Source organism: Ranitomeya variabilis, chromosome 6, assembly GCF_051348905.1.
Source record: "Ranitomeya variabilis isolate aRanVar5 chromosome 6, aRanVar5.hap1, whole genome shotgun sequence".
Classification (NCBI taxonomy): Eukaryota; Metazoa; Chordata; class Amphibia; order Anura; family Dendrobatidae; genus Ranitomeya; species Ranitomeya variabilis.
In genome coordinates, this window is record NC_135237.1 from 359690001 (window position 1) to 359717949 (window position 27949).

The 27949-nt window shown below is 41.8% G+C and overlaps 1 protein-coding gene across 3 annotated transcripts in view; it reads left to right on the forward strand.

Moving 5' to 3' along the window:
* The window catches only part of CDKAL1 (CDKAL1 threonylcarbamoyladenosine tRNA methylthiotransferase), a 1052012-nt gene extending 1039440 nt beyond the window's left edge, over positions 1–12572 (forward strand). For all 3 annotated transcript variants that reach the window (XM_077269963.1, XM_077269960.1, XM_077269961.1), the window contains exon 16: positions 9288–12572. In XM_077269963.1, coding sequence (XP_077126078.1) covers positions 9288–9482 — 195 coding nt within the window. In that variant the 3' untranslated portion in view covers positions 9483–12572. The remainder of the gene's footprint in view (positions 1–9287) is intronic.
* Positions 12573–27949: the final 15377 nt, after the last annotated feature.

A 27949-nucleotide genomic window follows, 5' to 3' on the forward strand; every position in this document is an offset into this window, starting at 1 on the left:
ATTTTGGTCTCATCTGACCATATGACCTTCTCCCATGCCTCTGGATCATACAGGTGGTCATTGGCTTAAGTCAAATGGGCCTGGACATGTGCTGGCTTGCGCAGGGTGACCTTACGTGCCCTGTAGGATTTAAATCAATGACTATGTAGTGTATTACTAGCTGTAATGTTTGAGACTGTGGTCCCAAGCATAAAAGTAATAAATTGGGTTGTACAATGGATTTTTTAAAGCGCTTAGAATGTTAAAAAAAAAGCCAAATAAAAGAATTAATAACCATCCTCACACTTCCTGTCTGCTCACTCGTTGTCTTCACTTCCTGGTACCATTTTGACACACCCAAAGGGCAAGTATCACATCTATTTTTATACCAGTCTGAGCCCTTTAAAAATATTTTTCGATTTACTGAACAACCTTGTTAAGCATTGTGTATAAATGTAAACTACTAGTCATTATTCGGTTGATCAAAAAAGCATAATTTCATCTCCCAATACAGTGATATTACACAATAAAACCTTGTCTATAGGTCGTGAATACATGTCCCGTAGATCTGTGCAACTTTAGGTAAACTATTAAGTCAATAAAACAAACTTTAAAAAATGCTGAATATTTCAGTCTGCTGAAAATATTATCATAAAATCTAGTTCACCGGGGGAGCATTATCAGGACTTTGTTGACTAACATGGAGCATAGTCTTAGGAAGGAGAGAACTCGTCTGTGATCAGCAGATGCCAGAGCTGAGGTTTTGATGTGAATGTGTTTTCTTTCATGCTCTGCCGTTAAAGTGTGAGACAAGAGCCTCACAAAGATGGGTGATCAATGAATAGCTATATAAGAGCCCACCAAATGTATCTCTTCTGGCAGTCAGAAGGGGAGAATTATTCAGAAAAATAATCTGAAATGCATTTGATCATGGAGGGAACGGTTTAATAATTTATAATATACCTTATTAGCAAAGCCTGGTGTTTATTTTGCTGCTGCCAAAACAAGATGAAAGGAGCCGTCTCCCTTCTCACAGAGGCAGAAAATGTGGTGTTCTCTCTTTTATTTAGCAGATTAATATGGGATTTCTTTCCTGCTTATCTTCCAGTTTGTTCCATGATTGCGTTTGATTTATGTTTCCTTATTTTCAGCAATTTAATTCATTTAATATCTCAGGTTTATTTTATCTTACACAGAAGGCACATAAAGACATGTAAGCCTTTCATGTGTGTGCCCACTATTCTAATTTGAAATCCAAAATTACAGCTGGTTTGTTATTCAGGGTAATTACCGCCAATCCCTTGCCATTAGCTCCCACCACGTGCGTTGGTCACACAGTACCTGCAGTGTGCCTGGAGATAGGATCTAGCTTGTCAGTCCACAAGTCTAGCATTTAGTGTTTACTTACAGGATGTCTTGGATTGTGTTTTTTTTGCTTACTTTCTACTTCTATATGTTACATTGACTCTTTTCCCTGAGCCTTATGCCCTTAGATATAGAGGCACATGCTTAACACTAGAACTACTGAACTCGTGACTAGTGTTGAGCGATACCGTCCGATACTTGAAAGTATCGGTATCGGAAAGTATCGGCCGATACCGGCAAAGTATCGGATCTAATCCGATACCGATACCCGATACCAATACAAGTCAATGGGACACCAAGTATCGGACGGTATCCTGTATGGTTCCCAGGGTCTGAAGGAGAGGAAACTCTCCTTCAGGCCCTGGGATCCATATCAATGTGTAAAAGAAAGAATTAAAATAAAAAATAGGGATATACTCACCCTCTGACGCGCCCTGGACTTTACCGCCGTAACCGGGAGCCGTTGTACCTAAGAATGCACGTTTGAAGGGCCTTAGATGACGTCACGGCGCTCTGATTGGTCCGTAGCGGTCGCGTGACCGCTGCGCGACCAATCACAAAGCCGTGACGTCACCTAAGGTCTTTCAAGCGCTTGAAATACCTTAGAAGACGTCCGCAGCTTCTGATTGGTCGCGTAGCGGTCGCGTGACCGGTATGCGACCAATCACAAAGCCGTGACGTCACCTAAGGTCTTTCAAGCGCTTGAAAGACCTTAGGTGACGTCACGGCTTTGTGATTGGTCGCGTAGCGGTCACGCGACCGCTACGGACCAATCAGAGCGCCGTGACGTCATCTAAGGCCCTTCAAGCGCGCATTCTTAGGTACAACGGCTCCCGGTTACGGCGGTAAAGTCCAGGGGCCGCCGGAGAGGTGAGTATATCCCTATTTTTTATTTTAATTCTTTCTTTTACACATTGATATTAATCCCGATACCGATTCCCGATACCACAAAAGTATCGGATCTCAGTATCGGAATTCCGATACCGCAAGTATCGGCCGATACCCGATACTTGCGGTATCGGAATGCTCAACACTACTCGTGACCCGACTAGAACTACTGAATGTAGTCATTTTGACTACTGACTTGTTTTCGTTTATTTTTAGAGTTTCATTTGTGTGGTTATTTATTAATATTTTTAATGTATTATTATTGTGAGATCCAACAGTAATGCTTTGGAATGTTTTTTTTCTGATTTTTCATATTTTTCTACAGGAAATAACAAAAGTAAACTAAGTAAAACAATAATAATAGACGTATAATGTTCGTTCATTTTTGACTGGACCTATAAAAGTCTTGATGTTTTAGCTAATTTATACATTTTTTTGCAGAATTATACTGTATGTGAACATGGTTGATCATAAACAAAAGAAAAATGAAAAAAAAAAAGGAATTTTTATCGTTTTCGCATCATAAACCATTACATTGCATTATTGCTATATTCATGCATATTGCCCATTTGCAGATAAAAAAATATTATTTCTAGCTGTAAATTATAAATAATAACATCAAGCTGTATGCAAATATAGTTTTTCCCAAAAAAAATTGCTGCTTCACACTATACAGTACAAAATAATTGAATAATATGACAATAAAATGTTGTATCTGCTATATACTTGTATGAGTTTTTTGAGCTCTTATGTTTGCATGTGTTCTCTTTGTCTCTTCAGCTGAACTGAAAGTAAACTTACTATCCAGACTACTGTCTACCGCTAGGACCAGAGAAAAACAAGTATTACAAGTAGTACAGTATTACAAACAAGCTCTTTTCAGTTCAGCATTACACAGTATGCATGACACAGGGATTGGATTATAACCAAATTGGATTATGTAACCCATGCTTTACACTACACCTCTTCTCTCTCTCTCTGACCTCTTCTCTCTGAGGTCAGTGCTATGGTAGGTGATGTTGGATAAGGCTACTTTCACACTTGCGTCGTTCGACGCACATCGCAATGCGTCGTTTTGGAGAAAAAACGCATCCTGCAAAGTTGCCCGCAGGATGCGCTTTTTCTCCATAGACTTTCATTAGCGGCGCATTGCGACGGACTGCCACACGTCGCATCCGTCGTGCGACGGATGCGTCGTGTTTTGGCGGACCGTCGGCACCAAAAAACGTTCCATGTAACTTTTTTTGGGCATCGTGTCCGCCATTTTTGTCTGCGCATGCGCGGCTGAAACTCCGCTCCCTCCCCGCAACTCACAATGGGGCAGCGGATGCGTTGAAAAACTGCATCCGCTGCCCCGTTGTGATTTTATTTCACAGGATACGTCGGCCCCACGCACTGTGACGGGTCCGTACCGACGCTAGTGTGAAAGTACCCAAACACAAGGAAAATGTGAAAAGTTGCCATCTGAATTGAACTACATCTATATGAACATCAGGGTAAATAAGATACAGTGAAAAAATTATGCACAAAACTTTACAGCAACATTTATTGACAAAAGGACAGCAAAATATAGTAGGTAGTCAAAATGACTACCTTCAGTAGTTAAGGTAAATTTTGAAAAAAACGCGCAATTTTTTCACCAAAATTATTTATTGTCACAAAATCTTTTTTCACATCCTATTTGAGGAAAAGTCACCGAGTCTCAAGCCGGAATTCCGAAAAATGTAGTCACAGAAGAGAAATAAAAAGTGCAAGTAGTCAAAATGACTATACCAGTAGTTCTAGTTTAAAAAAAATAACTGCTAACTTGTTATATAAATCACAATGCCTGAATTAATTGTAATGTAAAGATTAATAACTGAACCTTTTCCCATATGTCATAGTAAGATACACACAACATTTTATTAAAATAGTGTTTATATGAAACAGAAATTAGTGTTCAATCTGTTTCACACTTCAAAATATATTCCCAATTTTCTAATTGATATGATTGATCTAAAATTTAAAAATAAATACTTTGCAAAAGTAGATTGAAGTGACCCTGCACACTAGGATTAAAAAGTAACTTTACATTTCTCATGTATTGTGACCGTACCCCATGCCCTTCATTCTCAGCCCGGTGGCTCTTCTGCGCAGGTTGGCCTTCTTTCCCCTATTCCAAGATAGAAAGTCTAAACCAAGCCTAACCTTCTTCCCATTCCACAGCAGGAGAAAGACAATGAAATATATATTCACTTTTCAATCCTATGGTGGACGGTAATTTTAAATGTTAAAACAATAATACCATTTTTGTTTACAGCTCTTATGTAACGCAATGTGTTTTCACGATTACACACTACAAACAAGCCCAGGGCAAAAGTTACTGCATTAGTCATAGGACTCTCTTCCTTCTTATTCTTCCTTTTTTTAGTGGAATAGGGGGCAGAGGGATTGGGGTATTTATCCTATGTATCCTGATAGACACATAGGTTTTCATAGAAGCTGTATACAGAACACAGTAGGTATTTTTATCCTGACTTTCAAAGTTGTATTCTTTTTACTTGAGACACTGGACGGTCCATCGCTTCACGCTCTGACGTACTATTACGTCATGGAGCCCATCACGGACTTTGGGGAGCCCGCTCTACAAAGGGCAGATGCCAGCTATAATAAATACGTGATCTGACTCATAATTTAGTTAGGGTGCCCAACATCTCACCCATGATGCTATGGCAGGGAGCTGATGGGTTGTTGTGTGCCTGTCATGTGACCTTTCATGGCGTCTTGGCTATGGCTGGGCATTGTAGGAGACTGTAATTTTTACTTCACACAGCATTACTGTGTAATTCCTAGATATACCACAGGCAATCAAACAAAATATAAATAAAAATTGAAAAAATTCTAAAGACCTTTTAGGTTTGAACATCACTATTGATTACTTGTATGGAGCAATAAAAAACTTTGTATTTTTGGAATCTCCTTGAATAGCTCTGTCTTTACTTTATACTTTTAAAACTACAACCTTTCCCCACTTCAAAAAAAGTCCTCATGTCTCTCAGTGCAAAAAAATTAATAATAGTAAAAAGTTATGGCTATTTGGAAAAGGAAAAGAAAATGAAATCCTAAAAAAATCTAAATTGGTTGTGGAGGCAATTTATGGTTTCAAAAGTGTCCACTTCCTTTAACAAATTGGGACACTGCAATGGATTTTTGGATTTTGTAATCTTTTTAATTTCAAAAGTATCACATTTTTTACCAAGTATTTAATTGGCATTTGTCAGCTCACTAACTCTGCCTGTGGTTTTACCAAAGCGTCTAATAGAATAGTTTTTTTTCTTTTTCTGTTATAGATTGATAGAAATTTTGCAACACAGATTTAGTTTCATGGCTCTTTTGTAGTGTCACACGCCGCTCTCCCCATCATGAAATCTCTCAGCTGGCATTTGTGCTGGCAACTAATAAGACATGCGTTTTGAACAGAAAGCACGCCATTACCACTTGTGAGGACAGGGAAAGTTAAATAATTTGCGAGCAGACACATGACAGGTTTCTAGTGCCGGATGACTTTGGTTCCAGCTGAGAGCTTCTTTGAAATCACTTCAAAAACAGATCATCCAAAACTCTGATCAGATGTATTTTTCCTCATATTAATATCCTTCAGACAACCATGTTATGGGAAAAAGAGCCTGTATTGTGCTTTGAAGTCTGTCTTGCGCTGACTCAACTTGCATATACTGTCATGTGAGGAGATGAGAAATACTGTGTCCTTTCTTGTGCATTTTATGTATATATATGGATTTCACTATAAGTAAAGGGAACAGTTATTAAGAAGTGACAGTGCTGGACAAATGGGGAATCTGAATTGAATCCTAAAGTAAGGTCATGTAAGGTAAGAGCGTCGCGCTGTTCATTGGTATGTTAGCTTAGAGCTGAATCAACTTAGGAACGTAAAAGCTGAATAGGTTGATTAATGAGGCATGTTAGAAGCTTGCTAATATTCTCAGGCTCCCTAAGTATTGTAGATATGGATATTTTGGACCCTCCGAGCCATCAGAATGGTTCAGGGTTTAAAGACTAAGGTTGGTCATGCTGTGGCTGAAATTACAACAAAGTCTGCTAGAGTTTTCCACTGTTTCCCTGCACAATCATTTTCATCTTGCAAAGAAACCACTGTCTCACCTGAAAAACTGTGAGGCCATAATAATAATTTTATTTCTATAGTGCCAACATCTTCCGCAGCACTTTGCATTTTAGAGGGGGCTTGACAGACAATAAAAGACTTTAGGGAATAACAATAATCACATAAATCAACAGATACCAAGAGGAGTGAGGGCCCTGCTTGCAAGCTTACAATCTGTGAGGAAATAGGGGAGACAGGAAAGGTGGATGGTAACAATTGCATGACCATCTGCCTTGTGGTCTTGTAGATGAAACAGATGTTTCACTGCAAGAATATAGGGGTTGTCCACTTCTTGGTCAACATCTTAACTGTGTTTGCCTGAGTAAAATAAGAAAAGTATATTATAGTCACCCAATGCGCCATTCCAATGACTCCCAACAGGGTCTGCCACTGATCAGCTGCTGTTCATCAATATTCTGTCAGAGCTTGTAATAATCAATAGGGTAGGTGGCAAACCCTTAATGGATGGTATGAATTTGTGTATTGTGTTAATTCCTTTGGAGCCAACCACTGAGCTCCTGTAGATCAACTAGTGAATGGTGGGTGGAAGAAGGGAACTGCACCCCAAAAGGCATATGGAGATGCTTAATTCGGATTTATTCGGAATTTCTCATCCAGAGATTACACCACCGCCATTATAGCAAAAAGATAACTTTTCGGGTAAGTACCCTTCATCAGACGTGTTTCTTGTGGTAAATGATCTGAAAATTAGAGAAGTCCAAGATATGGGGTGGGTTTCCCCAAAGGCAAACCAGGACCAAGTATTGAGAGCATTTACCACAACAGACGCATCTGATGAAGGGTATTCATCCGAAGTGAAATTTTTGTTTCTATACTCATGGCAGTTTAATCTATGGATATGAGATTTTATGAATAAATCCTAACTTAGCGTCTCCACGTGCCTTTTGGGGTGCAGTTCCTTTCCTCCATTATTCCGTCAGAGCTGGTGTCTGGCAGCGGTAGTTATTGAAGGAATCAAGTAATGTTGGTAATACTCTGAGCTCTTTGTGTGGTATTTGCTTCATTTGGCATCATAAGACATTATTATAACAGACTAATAGAGAAACATTATATTATTCAAGACTGAATCGTATAAATTTCAACAGTGTGTAATAAATGAGCTAAAAAATCAGTGCTAGCGTGGAGGAAATATTGTAGTAAATTTATAAGTCCACATACTACACAGTTACAGCCATAATTGTCATGCAGAAACCAAAACAAATCAACAGTGTAAGTCGCAGAGAAAAATAAAACACTTGTTGTTCCTACTAATCTTGGAATTCTCACGTAATAGGCTTTCTGGAGGAAGCTGAATAGCATTTAAGTGCAATTTCACTCTTCCCCTCTCCAAACATAATGAATATTGTGTCCTGATTGAATGAAATTTGAAGGAAAATTAATTTGTAGAACAACGCTAAGGCAAAGCTGTGAGTTTCTCCTCGGAACAGCACGACAGACACCACATCCAAATCCACAGACAAAAACACTCTGTGCTGTCTGTCTCCATCACCCCACACTAGATGCAGCACTTCTTGGAGGTAAACAGTTATTAGCATGTTGAAGGAAAGAATATCAAAGGCAAGAAATGAACAGACACAGCTAATTGGTACTAAGAAATGCACAGTGTGATTTAGAGTCAATGTCACCCAGGTGGAGGATTATGGGACTTAGCACGGATGAGACTACTCCATTAACCATGTAAATGTTAATTCAAAAGCCATGTGTGTCCTCTGGGCTCTTGAGTTGGTTACTTGGTGGTAAATCCTACAAGATTGTGAAGGTTGAAAGAATTCTTAATATAACAACAAAAGAGAAAAGTAAAAAAAAAAACCATCAAATTAGCTCTGGATACTAGAAATATATATTGCAAGCTCATGTTTTCTATTGCCTAGTTTTACCCTCATATTGATGCTTTGTAAGCGCATAAACATCACAGGGATAGAGGTCTGCACTAGCGATGATCGAATGTGCTAGGACAAGACGTTATCCGAGCATGCTCAGGTGCTGAGTGGTTTTGGCTTGCTCGAAAAATATGTTCTGGTGCTCGTGCCTGCATCTCTCACTGCAGTTCGATAGCCACAACACATGCAGGGATTGCCTAACAAACAGGCAATCCCTGCATGTCTCGTGGTTGTCGAACAGCCGTGAGAAATGCAGGCATGAGGACTAGAACTTATTTCATACAGACACTCGGTTAGCACATGAGTGTGCTCGGATAACGCCTTGTCCTAGCACGTTTGATCATCACTAGTCTGCACCAATGGACCCCTAAGGTTACGTCCGCCCATGGCATGAATTAGACAAAAATTAGAAAGAATGTTCAGCTAAATCTGGACTCCTAAAACTGTAACTTGGCATTGCATACACTTCGTCTTAATAAAAATTGTTCTTTCAAATTGTATAATCCAACTAATGCTAAGTTCAGATGAGCAGTAAACTGTGCAGACCGACACATCCGCAAATTGCTCCGTGTTCTCATCCACATTGCAGATGGGTGCAGGAGCTGCCTGCTTTTTACATACATTAGTCAGGTCATTTATCCAATATGTTTCATGAAAATTTCAGCATTGTATTGTTTGCTCTATTACCATTTATTTCTTAAGATCCTTCCTGTCCTACAATTTAGATCCTTCTAGCTGCCTGAATTAAGTCAATGACCCTTCCCCCAAAATGTCAATACTAAGTGTCATTCTATAAACATATGTAATATGTTGGACGCCCATTTCTTAAATTCTAGCTGACTTCTCCATAATGGCGCTTTAGTACCTGTTGTGTAATTAGAAATTCACAGCCTCCTTTTTGACATGTGGGTTTTGAATAGGCAGCAGATCAATGCTCGGTTTTCTACAATGTGTCCATTTGCAAGCATATAACATGCTGATCACTTTCTCTGCAGGAGTGCAAGTCCTTGCTGAACAATGGCTCCAGTTCAAGAGTGAAGCCCCCTGATGAGCGTGGCGAGACCTTCCTGCAAACGTCAAGGGGAGAGAAGGAACGGAAGAAGACTGTTTACTTTATTGTTGCCATCTTTGCTGTCATACTTGCTTTTCTAGGGGCAAAGATGTGTCAAAGTGGGATTTTAGGAAATTAATTTTTTTGATAGTTAATGGAGAGATGCATTCTGTTAAGTCATCCACCGTATTGTTGAGTTCTCATTTTATTATATTGATAAGTTGTTAATACACAGTATTTACTTCTAACAAAAATAGCAGATTGTATATATGAAATGAAGAATGGCTGGAAAGTCATCCGGAGAGTGTACAGCGCACGATATTTACACATAATGGCTTCTATAGTGAATGCACTGCAAGAAATGCATCATAGTGTATACTTGGTAGTGTTTCAGCCTCCAGTATGACCATCTGACCCCTCGGAGGAAAGCCCTCAGTGCAATATACAGGCCCAAGGGAAGAGTTGTAAAGTGCAGGAATATGGCTCTCAGCTGTCTGAATGGGGGCTCCTTAAGCCCCTACATTAATGGAGAGGCACGCATAGTTAGGATGCTCCATTAGAATTATTTATTTTATTGCAGATTGTCTTCTTAATACAGTGCCTTAAAGAAATATATTGGGCTGATTCATCAAAAATTGCTTTGAAAATTCACAAAATTTTGGTGCAATGGGAGGCTGTGCTAAAATGATATGACTTTTGGTGTTCTTAAGTCATTTTTGGCCGTCTCTGATAAAATAGACAGAGCTAGGGCAGAATGAGGGCATGGTGACAGCTGCTCATCAAACAGGCTTCTGCCTTTGCTATGTCACAAATCTTACTCCTGAAGTGGCTGGTGTAGTATTTGTGAGGATTCGCATACAGAGGTGTCCGCCACTTATCTAGTGCTCCTGATTCATAAAGTGGTTTATCATTCTTCATGTTTCAGGAGCATCTGATTCCAGTCCGTTTCCTAATCAAGACCAGTATGAATAACGCTGGTCTTGATTATTAGGCCCAATGTGTTAGCGATATTGACCCTATATGCCTTTTCTCAGGCTAAAAAACTGATTTCCCATGTGTATGGAACCTTTGTGGCTGTACGAGTGCTCCGGTGTATGAGAGAACCATCCAATATTGTGGTCGGCCAAATGATCGGCCAAAGCATCCTTCGGCCAACAGCCATCTAATGTCTATGGGGCCTTTAAAACTTATTAGGACTTTACCTCTGTAGCTGATTAAGAATACCATTCATATTGATTCTGCTTACATCTCCAACCTGCCTAAGATTAAAACCCACATTTATCAACATTCGCTGCAATCCTGCTCAGGCTGTGTACTGTGATCAGCCATGTATGAGAACCATTGGTAGCCAAGCAGGACAGCCCTGCAAGTCTGGAGCCTCGGACCACTGGCTACTGCATTTTTGCTATGTCTTCCCTCTAACTTGATATTCCCCTATGGCCTATGCTTATAAGTACAATCTGCTTTTATTGTTAGTGACATTTTATGTAAATCTGTTACTTTGGTTGTGTCATAAACTGATGATTATCCATCCAACCAGCATCACCTTTTCTGATTAGTTAGCTTAGATGGATTTATTTTCTTTGTATTTCAGACTTCTAGTCCCAATATATGTGAACTATATAGTACATTAAATGTTCCCCTGTGACTGCTGCTGGCCCCACTGTGGGAGACAAAATGACTGCCCATATGGTGACACTTACTGCAGTCTATATATATATATATATATATATATATATATATATATATATATATATATCTGTGTATTTTTCTATGGCACGTCTGCTACATAATCCCCGTGTTTGTGGCTTTCATCCAATGCAATGCAAAGGTTGAAATCCCCAGAAAACAAGTGCTACAGATTTCTGCAACTAGTGGATGAAACTTGTTAACATCTATTCCACTCTCCTGTTGCTGTAATATGCTGTGGATTTTTTGTACAGATTTGTGGACATATGAACCTCCCCCCACCAATATTGTCACAAGATGTAATTCTCTGTGTTACATCTAGTGTCTACGACCTCCATAATACTCCACAGCATTAGGGAGTTCCACTAGGGTTACATACAACCTTTTCCCATAGTCTTCATGAAAATCTAAGGATGGATGATTTTATGAAATATTGTAATCATTATTTAGTAGTTACCATACAGCCTTTACAACAATCGTGTCAACATGTATCCTGACTTTCCTTTTTATTGTTTTCTTTTCTGCTTTTTCTTCTATCTTTTTAAAGCTACATTTTCAATTTTTGCTGATTTCATGTCTTTGCCAAGTTTGTTTAAATGATAGTGCAAAGAGGAATAGTTGCTGGAACAGTTGTGTCTTCGAGTGTTTTCTAATCATGTTGATATAGATTCTTAAGAAATTTATAATGGATCTCTTGATTGTGTTAAAAGGAATGTGTCACCAAGTTTTTGCTCCCTAATCTGAGAGAGAAATGTAGAGACAGACATCCTGTTTCCATTGATTCCAGCGATAAGTCACTTATGGGGCTGCTTGCTGTAGCTCTGATAAAATCACTGTTTTGTTAGAAGGAGATTATCACTAAAGGACTAATAAATCTGCAGCCATGTAGTCATCCATATTGATGAGCTCTGTGTATCCCCTCCCCCACCACTGACTGAGCTTTCTGCCTATGCACAGAATCAATCAATGGTGGGGGAACGCTTCTACAGAGCTCAGCAGTCACAGAACTGGTAGAGTGATACATTGCTGGAATCGGGGGCTCTTCCTCTACAAAATGCTGATCTCAGATGTGGTAGCAAAAACTTAGTGACATATCCCCTTTAAGAGGTAGGTCATGTAAAATAAATCATTCCTCTTTCTATATAGAGGTTTGAGAAATGTAGAATCCAAACCCTCCTGATTCACGTGGATCAAAGGTAATTGTTTTTTTTTCCAAAACATAGTATGAATACAACTGCATAGTTTCAGTTGCATTCTAGTTGTTTTGTTTTAAATGATTTATTAAAGTTACACTCTGGGGAAAAATGAATGGTACATTTCAACTGTTGTAAGGGCTGGGGATTTAGGGCATGACATATAGACATTCTTCGGAGATCGTTAAATCCCTGTGTTTTACGCAGGGCTCCCTTAAGCCATACTCTAGGTTTGGCACTGGTAATAAGTGTTGGCTGGAGTGTTCCTTTATTTATGCCCTATTGTCATGTAGCTGCCTTTCTCTTTTGACTTGAACATTTCTGCACACAAATAAAAATCTTTAAACTATTAATTTTGTGGCTATGTTTTCATTTACAACATTGCATGGAAAGCTGTGTTCTCAAGCATCTCGTGCTAAGGGCAGGGTGAAGGAACGTGCTCCACCACATAAACCAGAAAAGACAAATGCTGATTAATTTCTCCTCATTTAGACATGGCATGTCTGGGCTGTGCATGAATTACCCTTCACTTTGTCTAACTGCTTCACATATAAGGCAATGTGATTGGATAATTGTGCACCATTTCATATTAGACAGATAGCAGTGATGCACACCCGTAATTCCTCCAGATAATTAAAGTCTGTGGACCGCAACCACTCTTAGGGTGGTGGTGTTTTTAATATACTTCAAGGTTTTTTTTCAAGGTGTTTACTCGTTACTCATGTTTAATACCAGGGTGGTTTTTTTTACAGTAATGAGAATATTACACCTTCCCTATTAATGAACACTAGGCGGAATGTCATAATACATGGATGACGTATATTCTTTGTCAAAATCCAGTTCAGATGAGATCCCAGGAAAGAAAGGAAAATATTACTAAACCAAAGACCTTGTGTGAAACCTAAAATTTGAACAATAGACCATCACATTGTGGTTTTATATTGAAACGCAATATGACATAAAGAGATTGTCCACTACTAGGAGAACCCTTTCTTGAATTAAATGCTTGGCCCCAATAAAATACAAAAACCTATACTCCTCTGCAGTGTCGGCGCTGTTCCTGCAGTGTCGGCTATTGCTCCCGTGCGGTGTTGTGACATGTGACTCTGGCGCCCAATCAACCCTGGCGTCACTGTCCCCGCCTACTTACAGATTGAACATGAAGGGGAAATCCAGGCTGCAGCTGATCCCTGGCTTCCTCTTCATGTTCAATCTGTATGTATGCGGTGACGCCAGCACTGATTGGCCACCTGGGTCACGTGTCACAACACCGCATGACAGCCCTAGGAAGAGCGAGTGTAGGCACCACATGAATGTCGCCGGCTTGGCAGGTGAGTATAGGTTTTTTATTTTATCGGGGCCAAACATTTAGTTCAAGAAAGGGTTATCCTATTACTGAACAACCCTTCTAAATTCATAAAAATAAAGCAACATTATCAATATTCTTCAGTCAGCCTATGTTTTTCTAACCTACTGAATATAGGTTAACAAAAAGTAAAGAATATATGGAGGAAAGTGTAACACCCCAGGTAACCGGTTGTTACAATGGCATTGCTTTCCTCACGGAGAGAGTGATGTCATGCTTGGAAGCGAAGAAGGATCCCTTTAACAGGTATTCAGCACATACAACACCATTCTGACTCCAGGCCAGAAAGGAGGAGCTCTACACCTGACTTCAGGTGAGCTGCTCTCTCTTGTCGGGAGGAGGAGTCAGTTGCTAGGCAGTTGGAGAGATACAATTGGTGAGAGGAGAGCGAGGCGTGAGGAAGGAAAGCTGGGGCCGTGCAGACAAGTGATTCTGCAGCTCATGGGAAGGAAAAAGAGCAGAGCAACATGTAAAGAGACTGAAAGGAGGAAGGAGCAAAGGCGAAGTGAAGAGCTGGAGAGAGATGTTGCGACTGAACTTCCTCCACGCTGAGCGCATATACCGGTAGCCGGAAGACTGAGGTAGTGGGGGTAACTTCATGCCCCACGGCAGAAACCGACGGACAGCTAGATTTCAAGTTACCTGTCCAACATTAACACCAGAGGACACAGTAACAGATAGAGCCCGGGTTGTGAAAGAGATCCTGTAAAAAGGCTCAAGTTACCTGTCGTACGGGTTAGTGTCCGTCCTAAAGGGGGACAGAGAGAATGTGAGGACCTTGTGTGAGGCCTAAGGCAGCAAAGGACTACAACACAGTGCTAGAAGGAAGGCTTCCAACCCCACCTGAGTCGCTTCCAAGCCGGCCGGACCATACCAGCACCTGTGATCCGGTACCCTGGACTGTGGCTGCCTTAAACCAAGTAAAGAGGTAAAGAGACTGCAACCCTGTGTCCTCCGTTTCTTACTACACCACCTACCACCTGTCCCTACTACATCGGGAGCCCTGGGGACCCAGCTTCACCTGTGGGAAGTCATACCATCCCAGCTGCCGTAACATCACCCCAGTGGACCCCTTTAAGCAGCGTCGGTCAGCTCTGACCGAATACCACAGGTGGCATCAGGAACATTTATTATTTTACAAATCCCTTTAAAGACTTTCTCTTTAATATGGGCGCCCAGGGCCACGGATCGGGTCGCCGCCACCGCCGTGACACATCCTTTTAAGTACCGTACCTGGTACCGAGTACCCCATGGCCCTTGTGGGTGTTCCAAAAGCATGACCATCAGGCTACAAGGGGGAGGATTGGAGTCTGTTATCATGGAGATGTCACGGCTTTAGATACAAAATGTAAATAGCTACAGTCCATCATTCTATTAAGAAATAAAGATAAATCATTGCAAGAATGGTTCATTTTTTTCAGAAACTATATATTCCTTGGTGTAGGCTCAAGTGATGTTCTGAAGAGAAGCATATAGGGAATCTGTCACAGGATTTCAGTCCCCAAGCTATTGATATGCACATGTAGTTCTAGTAGAGCGTTGCAGTAGATGATCTGGGCTCCACATTCAAATGACCTTAGCCAAATAGAGACGATCAGGAATGAAATGGAACGGAGAGTGTAGCTAAAAAGCCAAAGAATCCTCTGAAGGATTTTTCAAAAAGATTATTGGGTATTCCAATTTCTTTTAATGGTCTCAGTTCCATGAATTTGAGGCGTAAAACTATCAGACCTTGGAGCTTTCAAGGTAGTTAGCTTTGAAAGGAGCGAGATTGTGGATGTTGGTGTGATTGGTTGAAGAATGGAATTTGTATTGAATCTTGAGCGTGAAGAAGAATTTTTGCTAACTGCTGGTAATAATAGGCAATTATTTTGGTATCTTAGAAACCACAGTTTTGGACCCATTGTACACACTCCTTATAGTGGTCTCCCTGTATGCTACTTACAACTACAATATGCATGTGGGGTTAAACATAATGTGCTCATTTATTTCATCTCATTGTACTTGGTAAACAGCTCTTCACAAATGACAGTTGTTCAGGAAAATTAAAAGGAAAATGTGGCGATGCTTGAGATTAATAGTAAAGAGGAGGGGGGGTGTACCTTTTAAAAAGCCGCACCTTTGTCACATCCCTGTCTTCTTAACTCTGAACATTTGACAGCCTACGTTAATTTAGTTTTACTCCTCAGTTCGGTTCCACGTGAAGAAAGCGAGAGTGATTTTTTTAATAACAGCAAGAAATATGTGATGTGGCAGCAACTGGCAACTCTGACATTGAGCTTGGCTGCAGCCATTACCCAGAATCCATCTGTGTTTCTTGAGAAGCAATTACAATTTCACAGGTTGGAATTAAAATTCCCTGTGGTATGCAATAGAGTAACAGAGACTGTCAAAGTGATTTCAAGCTGCTAATCTCTCACTGTTGTAGGAGTGGAAATAGAGTTCCTCTTACGGATACAGAGGTCTGACAACCGAAAAACTCCAGATCAGCTAAATGATTTAATACATGGCAATCTAAGCTAGCGACACCTACCCTCATGGTTTAAAATAGTTTGAGAACTATGGTACCATTCCGTAATGCACTCGGATGTAGTCCTCGTTTCCAGGAGTTGCTGTTTTCTAAGTGCTAGGACTAATTGTGTAAATCAGTTATTCCCTAAATCCCAATGCTTGCTTGTGCTCGGAGATCATCTATTAATGTGCTCAATCTGGCAATAAGATGTAGTCACTGTAAGGCTTACATAGTTGTTGGCTGAAAGACTAATCCATGCAAACCAGCCATACACGTGCACGCTCAGCCACGCGTGCATGCATTTTCAGTGTTGGAGAGAAGGCTGTGAGCTGCTGCTAGACTCTTCAAGAACAAAATGATTGGGCCAATGAAATCCAGCCATTCAATCCTCATCACGCCTCAATCCTGAAAATCTGCCACTGTAGGAGAACTGGTAGGGCGCAGATACATCTGACCCATCAAAATTTAGCTTCGTCCAATATACAACTAATGCTCATGGCCAGCCCTAGAGGCAGAACTGAAGATGTCATTTTAGGGCAGCCCTCACGTGCCGTTGCAAAGTTATGTTCATTTGCTTGGGATAATGAAGGTTCTATTAGATAAACTTCTGTTCTCTGTTCTTTCACAAACCCATACAATGCTGCCTCCTCCCAAGCAAGTGAGCTTAAACCCTTTAGTGACTGGAAATTTTTTTTTAAATCTGACCAATGACACTTTATTTGGCTGGGATGTTTCAATAGATCCCAGTGAAATGAACTGTTTTGTGACACATAATGTACATTAATTGTAAATTTAGGTTGATATGTTTTGTGTTTACAAAAATATCAGAAATTTGACAAAAAAAAATATAAGAATTTTCAATCTTTGACTAACCCTTTAACTCCTTCACCCCAAGGCTGTTTTTCGTTTTTTCCTCCCCTTCTCCAAGAGCCATAACTTTTTATTTTTCCATCAATAATGCCTTATAAGGGCTTGTTTTTTGGAGGATGAGCTGTACTTTTGAGTGGCACCATTGATTTTACCATACACTTTATTGGAAAATAGGAAAAAAATGTCAAGTGAGATGGTATTGCAAAAAAAGTGCAATTCCATAATTGTTTTTTGTTTGTTTTTATATTTGCTATGTTCACTATATGGTAAAACTGACCTGCCAATATTATTTTCCAGGTCAGTACAAGTATGTAGATACCAAACATTTCTGAAACCCATAGCGTTGACAATTTTTGGGTTATGGGGCCGGGTAAAGGCTTACTTTTTGCACCCTGAACTGACGTCTTTTCATATACCATGAAACAATATTTTGTTATTGTAATGTTGTGGCTGCCAAAAAAATTTAATTCTAGCTTTTCAATTTATTTTCTTGCTATTCTGTTTACAGATTGGAATAATTTATTTTATATTTTGATAGTTTGTAGATTTCTGAACTTGGCGATACCAAATATGTGAATTTTTTATTTATTTTTAATTGTTTTATTTTCAATTTTTGCATCAAAGTCAGGGACACAGCATATGATGTAAATATAGGTCATATGTCGTGCAGGGGTTAATGCAGATAGTCATACCACACAAAACAATTAATAAATTCCTATTTACTTTGTCTGTTTTACATCTGCACCATTTGTGAAATGTTCTTTTATCTTGTTAGGATGTTAGAAGGTTTAAAACTGTACCAGTTACAAAATGTATTACTTTAGGGACCTATTCAGATTTGAAGCGACTTTTAGGGACCTACAGTCAAGGCCAAAAGTATTGGCACCCTGGAGATGTTCAAGAAAATTAAGTAGTTCTCCAGAAACTTATTGTGATTACGCATGTTTTGTTATACACATGTTTATTTCCTTTGTGTGTATTGGAACATCATAATAAAAAAATTGAGAAAAAAAGGCGAATTGGACATAATTTAAAAAAAAAAAAAAAAAAATGGGCCAGCCAAAATTGTTGGTTCCTTCAACTTAATTTGGTTGCACACTCTTTGTAATAAGTAAACTGTAATCAATCGCTTCCTATAACCATCAACAAGCTTCTTTCACCTCTCAACTGGAGTTTTGTACCACTCTTCTTTTGCAAACTGCTCCAGGTCTATGAATACTCATGAGGTTCAGTTAGCATATGTCTCTTAGAGGCATCTCTGCTTTTTTTATTATTATTAGTAATTTTTGTGTGTGTGATTCTTAACATGTTTAAATAAAATTATCATTTTTTTTTAATTTTATTATGGATGTCTTTATTTTTTTTGGGGGGTAGCATTAACCCCTAAAATGTTCATATAAGCTATATATGTATGCATAGTCACAGATAGCAGTCAGTCATTGATAAGACTGCGCACTGGACTCCTATGCATAGAAAGTGCAACGATTTAAATGAATGAAATATCAGACTAAATCTTTTCCAGCAAATATGTATGTTAATTTTCTCAAAGCCTTCTGCTCCATGACATGCCCATTGGAGATACAATGGGCAGATGTGTAAAATGCGATACAGTAACTTTAAAGGGAATCTGTCTGTCTGTTCTACCTCAGCTGAAAGCTGCATGATTTAGGCAAAAAGAACCAATGATGTATCACTTACATTACTGGGTGTAGCTGTTTTGACATAATCAGAGCTTTTAGATTTAGAATAATGAAGCAGAGCTGAGAAAGCTAACCTCGCCCACACCAGACTTTCTGTGTACAAAGTCCATAGACAGCGAGTTGTAGTAATTGCTGGTTAATCTCTCAGTGATAAATCCTTCACATTTAGTAAATAACAGCACGTATTTTGACAAGTGACAAATCCCTGAATTCTGTTTTTCAGCCCTTATCTCCAGCTGTCCTCAGATTAGATAGCAAAAACCTGCTGACAGATTCCATTTAAGTAAATATATATATTTGTGCCAAATAAATGAAATGACATTATTTAAAGATTTGGTGATTTTATTGAAATAATATTTAGTCATTGTAAGTTTATAACTAAACAACTGAAAAGATGAGTGATAAAAGATGTAGGTCATTTTTGTCATATCCTCATTTTGTAATACTATGCTGTATGGTTACTCACAGTCCCGACAATTCGTCCACAAATAGGTGTAATAGCTAGTGAGTAAACGATAACATATTTCCAGCTTTCCTTAGCTTCTTTCTCACAAAAGGATATGAAAAATATCCTTTTTGCAGAAGCGATTTATGGAGCTCAGGACTGGAGGCCTTTTCTATACACAATGGCTGCATTTGCAGATAACTAGGGAACACTTGCTAAGTATGTGTGCACCTCTACAATAAATAACAAAAGCCATAACAATCAGTAAGGATATAGAAAGTTCTCCCTAAGCATTTGTTGAAAATACAGTTGCAAAATTACTGTTATTGTGAACAGTTAAGCAAGTTGTAGATGAAATGATCTTTAAAAGTCCTAAAGTTAAAGATGACACATTTTCTTTGTATTTTAGGCAACAAAATATTTTGTATTTTTTTTACATTTTTTTTACATTGTTAGGGCAGTTGCTTGTTCACTATTATCGTTAGGAAATGCCAGGTGATGCAAATTTCCCATCTTTATAAAACCCCACCCTCTTCTAACTTTGTACCAAAAAACAGCAGCTATGGGTTCTTCGAAGCAGCTACCTAGCTCTCTGAAAATTAAAATGGTGGAGGCCCACAAAGCAGGAGAATTCTATAAGAAGATATCAACGCAATTTCAAGTTGCCCTTTCCTCACTTTAAAATGTAATTAAGAAATGGCAGTTAACATGAACAGTGGAGGTCAAAATAATGTATGGAAGACTAACCAAAATTTAAGTGAGAGCTGCTTGATAGGATTGCTAGAAGGGCAAATCAGAACCCCAGCTTGACTGCAAAAGACCTTCATAAAAATTTCACAGACTCTTGAGCCTGTGGTACATTGTTTTACTGTTCAGAGACACCTTCCCAAATATGGCCTTCATGGAAGAGTCATCAGAAGAAAACCTCTCCTGCATCCTCACCATAAAGTTAATCTTCAGAAGTATGCAAAAGAACATATAAACAAGCCTGATGCATTTTAGATACAAATCCTGTGGACCGATGAGGTTTAAATAGAACTCTGACATGACGCTGGTCAGATTTAAAAAAAAATAAATTGACCTGCTCATTAAGGTTAAAACAGGTTCTTCACTAAGGGGTTAAAGGACTACTGTATCTCCAATATACAATTTCTCCTCACTTGAATTTATCTTCCCATTTTCTAGTAGACTATGTAGTAACATGAATGGGGTCAATCAAAAGTACAACTCCTCCCACAAAAAAACAAGCCCTCATATGTCTATGTGGACAGAAAAATAAAAGTTATGGTTCTGGGAAGAATGGGAGGAAAAACAAAACTATAAAAACAGAAAATGGCCCCGTCGTGAACAGGTTAAGCAGCCGCTGCTGTTGGAACATTACTTCTTTCTTAAGATCTACACTGATGAGCAAAAGCATATCAAAGTTTTGAACTTTTGATTTTGAAGCTCCATATTTCACCATCCACTATTGCTTCGAATGTGAAACTACCATAATTTTATAGAAGCCGTATTGACTGGAGAGATATGGAGCCTGAAAGCCAAAAGTTCAAAACATTGTTACCCTTTTGTTCGTCAGTGTAGATAGTTCCACTTTGTATTGGCCAATATTTTCAGAAAGTTAAAAAAAAAAAAAAAAGGGAAAAGCTCTTACATCTAATCTGTAATTGTGGAAAAAAGTTATAGGGAAGAGAATAGGTGACTTTTATGATCTTTGGGACTTCAGGATATTAGGGTCAGTTTGGAAATTGTTTTCAAGCAAGCAATCATGGGTTGAGATTTGGGTTATTGCATTTTGGAAAAAATACAAACAGTTGTGGCCTTAAATATTGGAACAGTTCATAGATAAATAAGGTATGTGAAAGTTTTATCGTTCTGTGATTGAGGTATGGTCCATGATTGTGTTGCCCCCAAATTGTCTGAGGAGGACATTCCTTAGTTGATAAAGACATAACTCTATGTGACACACTCATTCCTGAACTGAGTTTGTCAAAGGTTGTCGTAAATTTATACTCCCAAATTTTTTAGTCTCTCTGAGATTTGAAGTAATGCCAGTAATTTAATGTCCATGATTCTGTGATCAGGGATACAAAAATGTTTGTTCACATGTAGATCTATCCTTTTTACTTTTATTGTGTGGCGATGAGAATTCATCCTTGTTTGTTTTTGTCCTGTCTCCCCTACATACTGACCCCCAGATGGATATTTGGTATATATAATTATGTACACTACATTAGATGTGATGCAGCTGAAAGTACCTGGGATCTTCTAGTCCTGATGTGAGTTGGACATCTTTATCTTGTCCTTGGTCATTATAAATGAACAGATTTTACATTTTTTTTTCTGGTTGCAGGGAAAGGTTCCTGTAGCTGTTGGAGAGCACAGGGAGCTTCTTACAATGATGCTTCTTAGATTTGGGGGCTGCTTAAAACACGGAAGTGAGGAGTCTGAAAATATGGATTTTAAACGGGCATTGTAGTAAAGGTTGTAGTTAAATAATTTTACAACCAGGAGCCTGCTAATGCAGCCGCCCCTGGCTGTAAAAACTGGGGAATGAATGGAATGCAGGGGAACGTAGCTTCGTAGACTTGCAGTGCTGCTCCCCCTGCTGGCATAACCTCATATGAACTCTAGCGTAGGAATTTTTCAGAATATTTTCCCACGCTAGAGTTCATATGAGGTTATGCCAGCAGGGGGCGCAGCACCGCAAGTCTACGAAGCTACGTTCCCCTGCATTCAAATTATTCCCCAGTTTTTACAGCCAGGGGCGGCTGCATTAGCAGGCTCCTGGTTGTAAAATTATTTAACTACAACCTTTACTACAATGCCCGTTTAAAATCCATATTTTCAGACTCCTCACTTTTCTCGCCGTACGGTTGCCGTACGGATGACACACGGATAATTTTTTGAGAAAAAATCGCGTCCTCGCGTTGAATACGGACCAATGTTCAGGAACTTTTCTGCGTCTTAAGCCTGTAAAAAACGGACCTTATTTCCCTACGCTAAGTGTGACACCGGCCTTAAGTTGATGGTGGGATATTAGAGTACCAAGATTAGAGTACCATCCATGGTGGCCAGGATGGTTCCTTCCGGTAGAAGGACCTATGTATTGCTAGTTTATTCAGTAGGTCAGTTGCATCCAGAATGTAGCTGGGTGTATTCTTTACCAGGGGTTTTAAGAACACCCTCTACCCATGCAGAAACTTGCTTAGTAAGGGTGCCCACACATGAAATAATTGGTCTTCCTGGATTTCCAGATTTGTGGATTTTAGGAAGCATATAGAAAGCCCCTCTTCTTGGACTCTCTTGTATCAGGCCATCGGCTTTTATGGGTTTGTTTGGAACACAAGATACCAACTTGTTTAGTTCCTTGTAATAGTATTGTGTAGAGTCAGACTCCAATTTTTTGTAGTAGCGTGTGTCTGTCAGTTGTCTGCTTCCTTCATGTAGTCTGATGTGTTCATCATTACTATTGCACCACCCTTGTCAGCAGGTTTCTTTCTCTGTCTTTCTATATCAACTAAGCAATGTGCTATTCAAACCATTTTGGGGCATCACAATCATGGACCAGACAGTAATCACAGGACAATAAAACCTTCACACTCTTTATCTATGAACTGTCCCAATATTTACGGCCACAACTGTTTTCTCCCTGTCCCGCATCTACAGTTCTGCTTCATGTCACTTGTCTTAGCTATTGTATTATTCCTGTGTCCTGGTGTGCATAAATATGTGAGTCTTCAGATTTTGTATTATTCTTTGCCTGATGAAGAGACCTGAGTAGTCTCGAAAGCTTGCAATTTGTCACCATCTTTTCAGTTGGCCATTAAAAGGTATCAACCACTGAGGACTCAAATTCTGAATAATAAAGAAATTCAATGTAAAATTCAAAGAACCCACAAATCTGCTTGAAATAGACACAACAGGATCCGGATAGTAGCCAAGAAATTACTTTATGAATATTTTAATTTCTTAAAACTATGCAGAAATTCCTTATATGGGAAAGTCCCAGCACTCTCTTTACAACACACATTCTGCTGAGCCATGAAGTCCTAAAAGTTAAAAATAAATCTCTTATTTTGGTTTCAATTATTTGTTTGTGTGAAGTTAATGGCCACAGAAGATCCTAATATACACATTGCTCAATATTTTGTGTGCAGAGCTGATGGACCAAAATTCCTGTAATCTGGCACTAGCAGTGCCTGATGTATCCAAAAAATACTTGCACTGAATTATTCAAACTTATGGATGTGGTTATCGGAAATAATTTCTACAAAGTATTTAAATTTTACTTGTAAAGGTGTAAAGGCTTTAAGAAAGACAGCCCCAACTGGAATGGTGTTACATAATAGACTACTGTAAGATTTTTTTATTATTATTATTCTAAAGAGACTTCCAATTATTAATTTCTGCTGAGATTCTAATCAAATGATTTTAAGATTGTCACATTACATTTGAAATAAATATCAATATAACGGAACTTCCAGATTTATGGGCAAAGGGGATATTGTGGAGAGCAGCTGTGTGGGGGACATTATGAAGAGAGGCAGTGTGAGGGAATATTATGGAGAGGAGCTGTGTGGGAGGGACATTTCAAAGAGGGGCAGTGTGGGGTAATATTATTGTATGAAGGATATTTTGTACAAGAAGCACAGTGAGGGGCAATTATTTATTCAGGTGCGCAGCATGGGAGATATCTTTATTTATGGGGCAGTATAATGATGATTTGGCAGACGCGGTACTGTATAAGGTGCGCGTCTCTGACTGGGGAGCACCTAGATAGAGCAGCACAGAAAGGTTGTCGGTGCCTGTTCCCCCCTGGCATCACTCCCCTTTAGTGATGCACTAATTGGAAGACCCCTGGCCGGCCAGTGGGCACTGGAGGGGAGGGGTCCTACGGCCACTCCTACAGGGGTTAAATCCAGGTGTCCGGCCGGGAACTTTCTCTTTTCCTCCCGGCGGACACCTGGAAGCATTGTCCCCTGCATAGCTATGTCGGACCCCCTGGTCGAGGCCCTGCTGAAAGGAGTGGAACAGAGAGGTGAGCACTGGCTTCAGGCCATTATTACCGACGTCAGGGCTCACCTCCCTGGGCCTTCTCCCGACCCCGGCCTGTCCTTCCTCATCCCGTCACTCCCGGGTCCCCCCGAGCTGTGCTCACTCACCCCTCCGCCCACGGGTCCCCCCGGTCCGTCCTCCCTCACCGCGTCGCCCCCGGGTCCCCTAGGTTCGGCCTCCCTCTCCCCTTCGCCCCCTGGTCCCCTCGGGTCTAGCTCACCTTCGCTGCCTGCTGTAACGCCAGCACCCGGGGGGCCGGAGGGTGGAGCGGCACAGAGCCGTAGGCGGAGGCCCCTCTCGGCGCCGCTGCAGGCACCAGGGCTCGCGGCTGCAGAGGGCCTGGGGACCTCGCGAAGGAGGCGGTGCAGGGCCGGGCGTCGCACCCGTCAGAGGGAGGGCTGCGTCCCATCTCGGGCGGCGTCTGTGCAGGCCCCTGCTGGGGCGGAAGGAGGCGTTATGTGTCCGGCGCCGGAGGCTCCGTCCCAGGCTGGGGTGGCCAAGCCCGGCAGCGCCAGGCGTAGCGCGGCATCCCCCCTTTCCCCGGCCGCTCCGGAGACATTGGCGGCGGCGCCGGGGGGAAGGCGATCTGCCCGCCTACCCCGCGCCCCGGAGCGTCTCCAGGTAGGGGAGGGGGCGTCCTCGCCGCCTCGCTGCAGCCGGCGGCTTCCGGCGCCCTCAGTGTCGGCACGGGACTCTGCAAAGGCTCCGGCCGGGCACTTCCGGTCCCCGCCCCCCGACTTCCGGTCACTGCAAATAACCAGCAATGGCGGCGCCGGCCGGCCCCCCATTACCTTCCCTGCGGGCACACATACACCGCCCGCAGGGGGTAATCGGGAGGCTGGCATCAATGCCATGCAGCCCCCAGAATGCTCTGATCGGTCGATTCTGACCGATCAGTGCGCAGATCCCCCACCAGGTCCGACCTCCAGCATACCCCCGGCAGACGCAGCACTGGTGCCTGCACGGGGGTATCAGGGGTCGGGCAGTACAGGGTACAGGGCAGCTGAGGAGCGCATTGTTCGGTCCGCAAGGACCGATCAAGGCGCTCAACAGCTGCACAATAACAATTACTGTGAATTTTTGTTAACGGCACCAATCACGAACACACTCATACCACCCCACAGCGCCCACATGCCCAATAAAAATTATCCAATCGCTGCCGCCCTGTTAAATACCAATAATGGAGTCGAATACGGTGGCCTCCTAACGCCCCCCCTCCTAAGTAGCACTACAGGACCGTCTACGGCCAATGATCCCCTTCCGGCTACCGAAAGAATCCCTCCCATGACACCGCATAGTAAGGGCGAACGAAGGCGTAGACGCCGCACGTCCTCCCAATCTTCCTCCAATAACTCCCGTCGCCATTCGGGCTACCCCTCTAAACGCCCCTCCCGTTACCGACGTAGACGCAGCTCCCATAGGAGCCGCCGCAGATCGCGGGCCTCAGAATGGCTGCCATCAGCAACATCCGAGGGGTCCGATGTATCGCAGAGCCCGGATAGGAGTCATCGGGCACGGGACAAGACTTCAAAATCACGCGCACCCTCTAGGGTTTTCAGCCGGGGAGAACAATCCCCCGCGGCTTCCAGCCACAACAACAACAACCGTGCAGGCGCCGAAGACAGAGCCATTAATCCGCCACTATGTGGTTGTAATCGGGCTCCAACGCACGATACGCAGGGCATCGGCCAGCACATCGGCCGGTCCCACGCTGTAGCGGGAGCCAGAGTTTCCCCGTCCTGCGACATCACCCCGTCTACATCTGCGGGGGTTCCTCCAGGATCGGAGTACACTCGTCCAGAGTCACACAGCGGTGAGTGTTACAAGGGTAGCGAGGAAGGGTTACGCTACGGTGTTAACTTAAAGGAAATGGAGCTAACCTCAGCGGTAAAGGAGTTAATCTTACAACTATCACACTCGAGCGGAAAGGTGGTGAACAATGCAACACCACAATCAGCTAATTTACACAAAGACGCCTTCTTCTGCGGGATCAGCCCGCTAGGCGCCCATATAGACCAGGAAACGAGACAGAAAATCTGGAGCAACGATTATATTGATATATGGTCGCTGTTATCAGCGGACCAACAAACGGTGGATAAACCTAACGAGAGGGGTTTCGATAGGGGGAGATCGAGAATTGCATTAACCATGAATAATTGGCTCCAGGCCTTCGCAGTAATGGGCTGTATTATGGGCCAGAAACATCCGGAACGCTGCTCCGAATTGTTTATATATCAGGACATGATATATAGTTCATACAAGTCGCACGGCGGTTCAGCCTGGCGGCGGTATGATGAGGAGTTCCGCAGGCGTCTGGCCCTACAGCCCGAGCTAGGCTGGGGAGTTAAAGCAACAGACGTATGGTTGCGGTTGATGCTGTCCCAAAAGCAGCCCCCCTTTTCGGCCGCGACCACTAATTACTCCGCAGTCGCAGGTCAAAACTCAGTGGTCGTGCGAAAACCCGGGGCCTGCTGGTTGTTCAATGAGGGAAACTGCCGCTTCCACGCATTATGCAAATTCAGACATGATTGCTCCGCTTGCGGGGGGGGACACCCAGCGTCAAGGTGCACTCGTCAGCCTTACAAAGCACCTACAAGGCAGAACCCCAGTGAGCGTAACCGCGATGGCCCCCTGGCTAAAGCTCTACCCCAATAAGAAAGCGGCTCAGCAGCTGCAAGCAGGATTCTCCGACGGGTTTTTTATTCCCTTTAGGCTAACAAGAACGCCAACCCTATCCGATAACCTAAAATCGGCTCGCGAATTCCCCGAAATACTTAGACAAAAAATTGAAAAGGAGGTAGAATTGGGTAGAATAGCAGGCCCCTTCCAGTCGCTCCCCTTCAAAAACATGAAAATATCACCGCTAGGCATTATACCAAAAAAAGAACCCGGTAAATACCGCTTAATTCATCATTTATCTCACCCAAAGGGCGAATCAGTTAATGACGCAATTTCCCCAGAAGAAGCCTCTGTCTCATACGCGTCTTTCGATAAGGCGGTGGAATTAGTCCGGGCTGCCGGACCCGGCGCCCTGCTAGCCAAATCTGACATCGAATCGGCATTCCGTTTACTACCCGTGCACCCCGAATGTTTCCACCTTCTGGGCTGCAAAGTGGATCAGCTCTATTACTTCGACATGTGCCTTCCGATGGGATGTTCCATCTCATGTCACTATTTTGAGCTATTCAGCACCTTCCTAGATTGGGTAGTTCGGTACGAAACGGGCAGTAAATCCCTAATTCACTACCTCGATGATTTCCTGTTTGTCGGCCCTAGAAACTCTAAACTTTGCTCCGAGCTGCTAGAAACATTCAAAGCTATCGCACTCAAATTCGGCGTGCCACTGTCGCCCGAAAAAACGGAGGGACCATGTAATGTATTGCCTTTCTTGGGCATCGAAATAGATACCACGTTAATGGTTTTCCGTTTACCAGAGGATACAATATTAAAAACCCTACAAATGTTGAAAGGCTTTCTAGAAGTGAACAAGGTAACCCTCCAGCAAATGCAGGCATTACTGGGCCTTCTGACATTCGCTTGTCGCGTAATGCCGGTCGGCAGAGCATTCTCGCGCAGACTATCTTTGGCAACAAAAGGCGCTTCTCAGCCCGGCCATAGAATTAGGCTCACCCGTTCGCTAAAAGCAGATCTGCTAGTGTGGAAAACGTTCCTGCAATCATACAACGGTCAAAAACGGCAAAGAGTTTAAATCACATGTCTTCTTCATCCCTGCCCATACTCGCTCTTTTGCGCCGACTAGCGCTGATTTGCCTTGA